This window comes from Brachycentrus maculatus, unplaced genomic scaffold (assembly GCF_059751285.1).
Source record: "Brachycentrus maculatus isolate JH-2025_06_01 unplaced genomic scaffold, ASM5975128v1 h1tg000173l, whole genome shotgun sequence".
NCBI classification, from domain to species: Eukaryota; Metazoa; Arthropoda; class Insecta; order Trichoptera; family Brachycentridae; genus Brachycentrus; species Brachycentrus maculatus.
Genome location: NW_028280926.1, coordinates 1,148,585 through 1,161,184, shown reverse-complemented (window position 1 = coordinate 1,161,184; position 12,600 = coordinate 1,148,585). Strand labels below are relative to the sequence as shown.

The window sequence follows — 12,600 nt, the reverse complement described above, 5'->3', positions numbered from 1 at the left end:
ATAAACGCAGTGTTATCTCGATCGTTAACACATGAAGGAAAGGTGATCAGCCCTCCGCTTCCGGTACCAGTCCAAGGTAATATTGAATAAAAATAAGAGTGAAAAAATCACTTATATTTATTTGACCCCCCCTGGGAATCGAACCCGGAACCTCCAGTACGGTACGGAGCGTGCTGACCATTACGCTACGGAGGCGGACAGATGCTCATTAGTGACCAATATGTCTCGATCTAAAATTCGTGATTTATTAGGAAACGCGTTGGTATCTTGTTGACTTTGTTATGTAATTATGTAAACAATTTAAATGAAATTGATGGAATGAAGACCACCGCTATCTATTAATGTACAATAACGCATTAATGCAAAGCTGTGGCATTCTCTAGATCACTTCATAAGGACTTTACTTTAATATTCCAAATTAGTAAAATGCACAAACAATAAACCCGCTCATTGTCTTTGTAAGTAAATAAAAAAAAATTCAAAGCGAATGCGGGTGCCTACCTAACTTATTTTTACGATTTCTATGGTGGCCATCTCCCGCTATATTTGCTGTCAATCATTCATACATTTACGCGCGCAATTCGCCGCAAAAGGGCGCCAAAGTGCACAACATACGAAATTGGAAACCCAGAAGTCGCCAGGTTTAATAGTGGATATTACACAAACCACGCGATTGTACCGGCCTATACACCTCCTGCCTTCGGGATCGTAGTTTGTGGCGCTGTAGGTAGGTACATACACAGGAACGCAGCTGCACAACACGTCACCTGCCAACTTACTCGGTCAAAAACAATTGACCCATACACGAAAGTATAGTGACGAAACGATTTACTTAAAATCATTATTTTCTCTTTAAGGACATTGGCTCCAATATTAATTTTTTTGTTTCTTTTTAATTCAATTATTAAATGTCACTTACGTTAAAAACGTCAAACGTAAAAATTGTTTACACTGCTTCGTTCATTAACTAATAATTTCAAAATACATATAATATATATATATATATATATATATATATATATATATATATATATATATATATATATATATATATATATATATATATATATATATATATATGTGTGTATGTGTTTGTGTATATATATATATATATATATATATATATATATATATATATATATATATATATATATATATATATATATATATATATATATATATATATATATATATATGTGTGTATGTGTTTGTGTATATATATATATATATATATATATATATATATATATATATATATATATATATATATATATATATATATATATATATATATATATATATATATATATATATAAAATGCATAAACCTACCAACAATATATAGCTGTTTCACAGTCATTGTAGTCTTTGTCGTGTAATAATTATCGTAAAAATATGTAAATTATATTAGTGATGCATATTTTTTTTATCAAACAGCAGTGAAAAATTTGATCCGATTTTTTCCTGTTAACTTGCGTGTTTTTTTAAAGTTGTGCATTTTGTATGGCGCCTGTATTTATGCAGCGGATTTGGGTACCATCTATGGAACAAAAAAACAGACGACTAGTTCGGTCTCTTGCCGCCAGGTTCGCTATCCGTCTTCGGGAACCGAGCACCGTGAAGTTAGCGCGTCAGTCTATCGCTAGCCACGTTTGGGATATGTTCGGTCGGTTGTCGCAGCGGTCCTTTACTCACGAAACGTGTGTGATTGTTTTGCGAAACGGGACTGATCGCTTCGCACCGATTTATCTAATCGATAATTACGCATTTTTTTAAACTACCCGCTACATGTTTTAATTCAGTGTACTGTGAAATATATGTGGCGTTTTCGACTTGCATCGTGTTCGTATGTGCCCTAAATGGATAACAACAATATTCGGAATTTTCGCGTGTGTATATCGTAAATCATAACTCGCTAAATACAGTGTTTTTCAGAACCTGCGAGAGTGTGACACATCGAGTTTTCTGTTGTTTTTTTTAATTTTGAGTTTGTCATTCATCGACTTGTGTTTTTGTTTAGTGTTGACTGTTTGTGAACCGGTGTCCGATTCGCGGCCCTTCCGGTCGCGTATGGCGCGATCTTGGAAGAGGTAACATCAGGGATAGACGATGGCCACCTGGCTCCTCGGCCTCGCTCTCATCTGCTGCTATGCACTTCAGGTACCTTCCATCTTCATCTCCAACCGGCCAACCTCCCTAACTTGTCTTAACTAACGCGGACAAACTTTCGCATACTCCTCCAAAGTTTGCGAGACACCTAACTTTGATCTGTGATCAATCTAAAACTTTTAGTCGTCAATTCAAACTTTGTTTCGATACTTTGAAATTCCAAATTCTCCCCAAGTCTTCTGTATATAGTATCTCTACGGTAACCATGCATACGTACAAACTTCAAAAAACTTAACAAATGTAAAAATATTTTTTCATTTGGTTATTTTTTTATTATAAAGATTTTTGAATGAAATGAGCAAAGTTATGACACTTTAAAAGTTTTACGTGATTATTTGTACGTTCGTACATAGCATATATTACAATGTAGACACATTTTAATTCATCAAAGGCAGTTAGATTTCTATTGAAAAAGTAAAAAATGCACGCGTTAAAAAAACATAGACTTTTAACGATTTCCGTTTTTTTTTAAATTGGTATCCCTGATAATAATGCTGACCGTGTTAGATCATATCGATAGAAAAGGCAAAAATATCGTTTTTGATTTTCGTTTCAAACTTTCGCAAATATCCAAAGACGATTTAAGACACAATCAAATGAATAAATTATTTACCATAAAAGACACCTTAGAAAAGTTTTAAAGACACCATCCATTTTTTGTTGTAATTTTTCAATCGTCTTTGAGCGAGGAATTACGCTACATGGTTACATTCGATTAAGTTTTTTAATGTTTACTAAAATTATTATATGATTTGCCTTACTTTTTTCAGTCGAACATTTCAAAAATAAATAGTTTTTACGATTATTTTATTACGATTTTCATAGATTAAAACTACAGAAGTAAAATAATTTAAAACACATAATAAATATTTAAAATAAATCTTTTCATAAATTGATTCAGCAGTCACATCCTAGTAATGTCCATCCATTTTTTTATTTCAGTTTTACTAAATTAAAAATAAATAAATCGTATTCGATTGTAAAATTATCCCTAAAAAGCTCATCACTTTAGTTTATTTCTTAATAATCTATGTCAAAAATGCATGTATTTATATTATTCGCGATTAAATATTATAAAACAGTGAATTCGTCAATATTTATTTACATTTTTAATCAAACGACTTTTTGCGAATAGACCCAAGCGTGTTTCCATCTTGAATTGAAATAAAATAAATTATTTAAGAGGATATTATTTTTGTTAAGATAATGCATACCATATACTCAGTACATAGTTATCTATCTATCCACAATTTTTATTTCTCTAACAATCAACATCGGGAACCTTTTATTTCAAATTTATTGGTTTTTAAATTAATTTAAATGGCACTAAAATCAGCTCTTCGTTTATAATAAATCTCTTAAAAGATAATTCGTATCGAGAGCCGTCAGAAATAATCGATCAATTAATTTGTCTCTTCTACATTCAGATTCGTTTGTTCAACTACACGTTTTTTTACCCCTATATTCTTATTGAAATTAATGGGCGCAAACACCGAATTTGTGTTTATCTGTGTTTGTGAGGAATGGGACTGAATGAGAAGGAACATCTTTGGGAGCGATGGAGAAAAATAAAATAAAAAACAGACCAACCACGACTGCTTACTGTTGCTACCTCCGTCACTGAGAACTGCCCCGAGGCAAAACGATGTAAACACTTTGAATCAATATTTATTTATTTTTTCATCTGTAGTATGTCGTGATTGAATTATTACGTTTTCGGCGTAACGTACACGGTCCTTACGCATGTTGGGACATCTGCATTTTTACGATTTTGATATTTGGATTTGATTTTTTTTTAATTATTTGATTATTTTATAGAATAGTTACATCAATCAAGTCATTCACATAAATAAGTTACACAAAATAAGTACTTGTACTATTACAGTTACAGAATTCCACATTTGTGAATTTCTGAAAATACCTGATGATCCTGATATCGTGTTTCAAAAGTAAACAAAACGTTTTTTTTAATTTCAAGGGTTTTCAACAAAAAAACCTGATTACTACATAACATTTGTCACCCGAATTCTATGTAACATTTTACATAATTTTTTTTTATGTACAAAATAAGCAGAATTTTACTGAATTATACAAATAATAATGGTGTTATCATGGTAGGCAAAATGAATGTTTCTGTGATTAATTCGGCTGTTACTTTGTGGTAATATCTATCCATGTTTAATTTAAGTTTTACTTGATAAATACCACTATTTATTGGTGTTTATTAAGAAAAACTTAAGTAAAAAAAATATGGATGTGATTTTTTTTGCGTTTTCAAACAACCCTCCTGAAATATTGAAACAAGCAGTATTTATTTATTTAAACAGTGTTAGTGAAGTGTTGCAACGTAAATTAAAAAGTTTTATGAAATTCTATGTTTTTTTCATCTAGCTTGCTTTATCAGACTGTAATAGTGTATTGAAACCGTCTGCGCTTATGAGAATTAGGATTACTCGTTTTTTTGTACAATTCACGAATAAGTATCGCGCTTACACGCTCTGACAAGTGCCGTGCACAGATTTATGTCGACTTTATTCCTCTTTACCTGTGGTGTCTGCGTGTGTTGGTGCAAGGTGTGCGATCGCGCCTGTGTGTGTCTCTACACGATCATCACTTTCCCACGCTCGCTGCTCATCCGACCACAGTCCTCGCGCGGATCCATCGGCCGGGGCCGTCTCTCTCCCGCGCCTGCATCCGAGCGGGAGACGGAGCAAGATGCAGCGATGTCCGCAACTCGCCCGAAAATTGTATTCCGCTGCCGGATCGTCCGGCATGCTGCCGACTGGTTATTCATACCGAACGGAAAAGCATTTCGAGCTTTATCGAATCGATTTTTACTCGCTCTATCTTCCGGCGAAGTGTCGCCTAGAAAAGAGATAGATGCATCTCGCGTTATTCCGTCCGACGCGCGTAAGCTGTGTTCATCTCCCTCGAAGATTCGCGGCTCTCGGAGCTTTTTGTACTTAGTAGGAGCATTTCTTGCATTTGCTGTGTGTAAAGCTCGAATGTCCCCCGAGATCTGGGGAGATTTATCTCTTTGTTTGCTCCCTGATTTCCCTGTTCGATCAAATGGCCACTTAACTCATTTAGACGGTGCTTCGCACCTTCGTTTATCAATGACTACCAAGTACTAGTTTAAATTTGTTATCTAACCTCGATAATTTTGATTGTAAACATTTTCAACGCTTTAAGAATAAGCGTTGTATTATAAATACGTAATTGTGAAACATGTTCATCATCCTGAAGTTTAGTGATTGCCTCCCGTAACTTTAAATGAGAAAATAAATCTTTATGTTTCCCCATAACTCGTGATGAATAAAAGATTTTGATTCATGTACGTGTTTGTTTTTAATATGTTGTCTATCGCAATGGTATTTACGTATTAAATATATTATTGGTTGAAATTCTTCGAGTTTATCTCTAGTTTTTGTATCCTGTCGAAGCTCTGTTATAATTAATTCGTCATTGGATCGTATGTGACAGCTGCCTGTTCACATTCCCGCTTCTCATAATATTATATCCTTCGTTTCTCTTTGTGACTTCAATCGAAGAAAGATTCGTGTAATCATATCAGACTGACGTTATCCTATTAAAGTTATACGATCTAGTTAGTCGACCGCGATTTCTTGTTTGCGTTTCACGTCACTCAACGTTTGAGAATCAACGTTAAATTCGTGCGTTTATTTTGATTTTACGTTTAGCAACATGCGTCGCGATGGCCACTTGTCGTTTAGTGTGTTACTCATACCGGCGTCGAGATTTATCCGCGCCGAACGAATGGAAATGAGACGATAAATTATTGACCAAATATATTATCGCGAGACATCTCGGATAAATACACGCCGTATTTCCACCGGAGCCGGAGAGAGAGACCCTTTTCGGTGTGGAGTTACCGCGAGCGGAGACTATAAATTAAGGAATCCCTCGGAATGAAACGGTCCAAACCCCGCCATTTATTGCCGTTTATTTGTTTCTTTTTTTCAATCAATTAACGGAATTTAAATTACGGCCTCTTGACACGCACGATCCCCGTGCGAAAGATTCGCGCTGCGTTCGCAATTTCACCGTCCTGTTTTATTTCTCCGATAAGCGAAGGACCGAGGAACGCCAATTCTCCCCTCCGCGCACTCATTGTTTTACAACTTATAGGTGTTATTATTCTGATACCTCAATACTCGTTTCGTCTGTCTTGATTCATTTCTATTTGCGTTACGAAGCCATCGAACATCATTATTCGAGTTCGTAAAAACTGGTATTTTCTTCGCCCCCCGTTTAGAACAGCAATCCTACCCTACTACCGCCCGAGCGAGGTGGTCTCGTGTCGCTCGCTCCCCCGACACCGTTACGTGCTCGTCCATATACCTCCTATGTAGGCCTCCTACAGCCGCGGGCCCCAGACGTGAAATAACGCCTCTTTATCGCGATGTCCGATGTGGTCTTCCTATCTCCATCTTCCCATGCGTGCCGGACCGGCGTTTTGGAGATTCTCAATTTAGATTCGGATTATTCCGATGTTCTGTTTATGCCGATTCGCTATTTTTGATACGATTGGCGAAGATATATCTGCCATTACGTCGATGTTCCTCCCGGAGATTTGTTCCGAGATTATTTACCTATGTACGCTAACGAGAATAATTACGATAGCGAGAAAATAATTGCCGCCTTTTGCGGTTATCTTTATGCAACGGTGGGTCTGGAATTACGATTGTTAGCGCTGGCGAGCGATGTTCGGCAGTGTGGTCTAGATTCCGAATGTCCCATAATGAGTCGGTTTCGTGACAAGCGGATTACTTAGGGCGCTCCAACGGATCCCACTAATCCGAACTCTGTGTGTCCCGAGGATTAGAGCTGGTCCACTTGACGGACCGTTTGTTCCGTCCTCGGCCGCCAAAGGCGCCCGGGCATATTAGGAAGCGCTATTTAATGTACTTAGCCCCGGGTTATTTTTCTAAAACTACCTGACTGACTACTCTATTGTACGGTGTACTTACTTTCCGTGATTCGAAACACTACCCACTTACCATAATTATATCACTTAACATCACTCGAAGCGATTACCGATCATCCGGTTAATGGAATGTGTTTATGTTATTTGTTATTGTCGAATGGGATCTTGAATGTCTGTGTCATTCCATTCAAATACGGAATCCTTTTACGTATTTTTAAAAATATCCTTCATTACCGCGTTTCATTATTCCGAAATATCGTACACGACTGTTAATTATACTCGCAATTACACTCTCTCTCTTATCCCGTCTTCCGTGGTACGGTCCAGCCCTTGCAAGACGCATCCTTCCCCTTATGCATTCCTCGGCCATCGGAAGTGAAGACCACTTTTTGTTTCGCTCGTTCCTATTCTCTGGCGATAAATGCACCTCCCATCCCGATGAAGTACCCAGTCCTCTCGGTACTGAGGATTATACAAGCGATTCAGGTACTGACTCGTGATTCAATGAGTGAGATGCTTCCATTCCGGTTTTGTCGCGGTCTTGGTTTTTTCCTCTTTCCTGTAGGATTCTGCACGAACTGGATGTGTGTTGTGCAATTTTAAAATCTTCGTTTCGTGATATTCTACTTTCGTTGTAATGAAACTAACTATTGCTATATATTTTCTCGATTTAGATATGAACATTTCTCCGTGACCTTCCGAATATCTAAATATTTGTCGATGTTTAATTGAAGGCGCGTGTTTGTAAATTACGAGTATTTATCTCGTGTTGCCGAATCTGAAGATACAATTTAATGTCCATTACATGTATCCGAGTCATCGAAAGTGTTTTTACTCTCTCGAATTTGTAACATCGGCAGGTTGATCGACCTTCTATTTCATTCAAGTCGATGAGTAACTTTGGTATAAATTTTCTCCGCGTTTCAGCATAAACAAGCGAACTTACTACGTCAGTTTTTCTTCACGCATCCGAGTATATTCTCCGTTCCGCGATAAATATTTACGTTTTCTTTATTTCCCGCGCCGAGTCTCTCTCTATAGCGCCGGCGATGTGAGCGATTCCGAGTATTTAGTGCTCGGGATAAATTAAATTATGCCCAGTTCACGCTCCGCTCTTCATGAGATATTTGCTAACAGTAACAGAGACATCGACGCGTGCCTTACTGAGGATTTTCGCCATTTTGGGAAAGCTTTGCTTCGCTCGCCCGTACTATCGGAAGTAATGCATAATGGTTTATTATTCAACCGGGAGTGATGCAAGTCTCGGATGTCCTCTGGCCCACCGCCAGTACCCGGCCTGCCTCCTGCTCACTTAACGCCCCATTGTCTAACCGGCCGCGGCCGCCTCACCTGTGCCTTACAATGCCGGTCCGCCGGTTCCTTTTAATTAATCGCTTCAGTCTTTGTGTACTTTACGCGTAATCGCTCGACTGAAGGCGCGCTTCTGCGAGTCTCGTACCCCCGAATGAATGGTCGATCCGCAATTAGACTCGGTTATTGTTCTCTGTGACCGATTACCTCTTTAATCGGAGCTTTGTTTTTCGCCACCGGTATCTGAATGGGCGCGGATTCCGAGTTCGGCGCCGTGGGAACTCCGCTCGGCCCCTAACTATTCTGGAACAATAACGCGACTGTCGTAATGGACTATTCAGAGCTAACCGCCGGCACTGTTAAGGAGGACTGACAAATGTTTAAATACTTACGCCTCGAACAACCAGGCGATTTCCGTCAATCTCATCCAGCCATTTGATCAAATAAAATGTTCGTATCTCGGTATATCTGTACAAACACTCCTACGTCTATTCTTTACTTTAAACGTGTTTATATTTCTCGTTTTATTTTTCGCTGACATTGAATTTTACTTTCCTACATTTACGTAACGCGCATGCTTTAAAAGAAGTCCAAAGTAATATATGTACTATGCTATGTTTCCGGCGCCTCTCGGTATCGTCGCGTTCGCTCCAACGAACTATTTCTAGCGAATACATTTTTATCCTATAATAAGTTACGCATTTTGAAGTGTATACCCAATCTAAATTTACTCTGGAGTCGAGAAACCGTCGGTAGGTAGGTACTTCCGATTGTTTTTATTTTCACCGAAAATCCAGAAGTATTTTAGTCCAGCACTCGGCGTCCCCTCGAACGGAGCTGCGACTACCGCTGTCCGGCGCGGACCTTCCTAGACTTTCCCGTTATGACGACGCTCATTATTCAAACAAACACTCCGGGTCATGTGTATTGCGAATCAAATCGAAGCACCGCATAGATATGACCTATAAATAATGTACTCGAGTCAGAGATGTTCTTGTTTGCTGTCCGATCGTTCGTGAATAGATTATATTTCTAGGTACTACATCGTGATTTGACAGGTATATCAATTCTGTCAAGTTTATTTCGCGCTGGAGTTTTATCTGACATTGCAACGTTTATTTGTTCAAACACAGGTGTACTTCTTTTCATTCTTCAATATAACTTAACATTTTTACTAGCATAACAGAGGGTTATATCATCTTTTATTGAGGTTATTTATTTAAACATATAACATACATAAGTCACATACTTTGAGTAATTTCCATTACTCATTTTGGGACATGGGATTAAGGTTAGCAAGACTGACAAAACACAGGGAAAATGTAAAATATAAACAATAAAAGGTATAGTAATTAGGCATATTAGAAAAAAAACATAAGGTTAGAAGCTTGTTTAAAGGCTAATGCATTTATGTCTTAATTTGCTACATTTTTATACGGTAGCTCGCGGTATAGTGGGCCGATTGCAGATTTATTTAGTTGATTTTCAATGAAGGCAACACTTTCGTTTTTAAATGACTTCAGCCGTGTCATCTCGACACATGCACCGTGGGAAGACGTCGCGAGGACTAGACTGATCCCGATTATAATATCGATGGGCGGATACGACAAATCGCCTTTTAATCCCCGCTTCGTCAGCAATCAATATCCGGCGTTTTGCGCTTCAACTTCCGCCGTACGCGGCCCAATAAATAATTTCGATAAACTTGATAATCTCTCAGACGAATGTGCGGTGAAACGATGCATGATGGATGCTCATTTACTCAGATATAGAACTTGTATCTAGACCTTAAGGTCTCCTCGCTCACAGCAGTACCCGCACTTAGTGTAATGCACCGACATTGTGGCTCTCTAGCGCAGTGTCGTGCAGCTATACTTGTGTATTAGTTCGTCCTCTACAACAGATTTGCACGGCGCGGTGACTCAGACACGGGAGTACCTACCTATCGCGGAATTTTAAGGTTTCGAATGAGAACGTTTCACGGTTGTCTGAATAGAATTTACAGCGCAGACGAAAATTTGCAGAAGAATTCAACTGACATCACCGGTCGCAATTTATTCTGGATTCTAATGTACGACTTCGAAAATTGCCATCAAAATGCGCCTCTATTACACAATTCACTCTATTGTATGTCCATGCATAGCGGCAGTTGGTTGTAATGAGTCCCTAAGGATGGTGGAATATTTCTGTCACGAAATAATAACATGACGTACGATATGACCTGGCACGCATAGAATTAATACTAAGTTACAAGTTGTTATAACAACTTTATATGACGTATATCTTTAAGTAATACAGTTTTTATTTATGTCTCGGTGTTTGATAAATGTTTAATATCCATGCATGTACCGTATACGCGTTACAAGGGTGGGATAAGTAAACAATGGGGTAAATTGTAGTTTATCCATTGTACTACCATACAGGAAGGTGTAGTGTTTCAGTGGTTTCCATTTTGATCAGCTATCGATCGGGTAACCCATATTCTTTATAATTTATGTACGTAGCTGCTTAATTCTACACAACTAAAATAAAACAGTTTCTCTTTAAAATGTGAATGCTATTTATCGAGAAAAAAAATCTTTACCGAGTAACTATTGGTATTTTAGAATATAGCGTTAAAAGCAGTCTTACAAGTATTAGATAACTAAAAAAAGTCATAAAAAAGTGTTTACGATGTACCAAATTGGCATCATCGCGCATTTTCTCAGCTCGCTTCTTCTGTAAAACGATTTTATTTTAGCATACGTAGTATTGTATCGCGATTCATGAGTGAATGAATGTGTTATCGTATGCATAGAGCACATCGTCATACTAGAGGGCCCTGCGCTATCAACCAACTGTCAATATACTTTGGAACAAACCAACAATGGTGTTTGATTAACCCCGCGCCACCCTATAACTCACCCCCATGTTTCACCACTTGCTCTTTACACTTGGGTAAACACCACATTCATCCCTAATGTTAAAACTACCCACCGGGTATGTTTTTCCTACTCGGTAGACATTCCAAATTGTGCGTACAACTTCGCAACAGTTACGCAAGCTCTCCGTACTCTATATTCTCTCTGTCTGAACAGAATTACTATGTGTGGAACCGAGTCTGTTTAGTTTGTTTAGAGTCAGCCGTTTTGCCTTCTGCGCTATCTTGTTTGCTTCTCTCGTGGGGGTGTTCTGTTTTGGACGGATGTGTGCACAAGTCTACCTTACACAATGTGTCGAATACTATATGGAAGGGAATGTGTGAATTCATAAAACTCCCAGTTTTTTCCACCACTTCAAATAAACCTCGGTGAGTTCGCGTTTTATGACTAAACCAAAAGCGGCCGTATAATAAATAACGTTGAATAAAACGAGATTTGTAAACTTTGGGGAGACCGTGTCCTATAAAGAATGATAAATAATATATAAGTTCTTCCGTTTGAATTATACTATAATATATAAATACATTCTTTGATTAGTAATTACTCAATTCGCAGATAGCTAAATTAAGCGTTCATCTCGACCCACAAAAAAACTTGTTTCTTTTGTGATTCATGAGAAAACTCGTCTTGAATACTCGAATGCCCAGTCTAGCCGCGAAAACTACATAAAGGGTACGAAACGAAGTGGAGTATAGGTGCTGCGCGGATTAGTGAAGAATAATTTGGATATTATGTTATACGAAATGTGTCGGTCATCGCCGGTACCATCGATCGGCTCGCCGAACCGTTTTTGTACATTTTTTGGGGTCGGAACAGTTGATGTGGGATATGAGGAATGAATAATTACCGCCATCGGAATTCTGGGAAACTTTTCCGCTGTTTGTTAAGCAATTTTGACTGCCTCACGCCCGCTAGACTCGTTGACCTTGTGTTTGCATTTTATTTTAGGCGGTCGATTATTCGTGATGATCAGATATCGTCTTCGACTATTCATAAATTATTCACTTGTCCGGATGTTACCTTTTCCTACTCCTTGTATGTATATTCATTTATTTCTTTATTTTATTAATACATAATTACAAATAATAGTTTCCTTTACCGAGGGATAATTTTACAAAATTTATTTATAAAATTATTATGTAAGAAAATAATTTATGCATTCAAATACGACATGGCTGAATGATGTGATCTATTTGAGATCTGCCCATTTCCATTATCCATTATCCATTTATGAATAGTACTTTTATATTTA

General features: G+C 37.7%; 1 protein-coding gene across 1 annotated transcript in view; it reads left to right on the top strand.

The window, feature by feature from the left end:
- Positions 1–1,655: 1,655 nt before the first annotated feature.
- LOC148308196 (uncharacterized) overlaps positions 1,656–12,600 on the top strand; it is a 35,999-nt gene continuing 25,054 nt past the window's right edge. Inside the window, exon 1 of the mRNA XM_088262142.1 lies at positions 1,656–2,159. Within this exon, the coding sequence (XP_088118268.1) occupies positions 2,109–2,159 (51 nt within the window). The 5' untranslated portion in view covers positions 1,656–2,108. The remainder of the gene's footprint in view (positions 2,160–12,600) is intronic.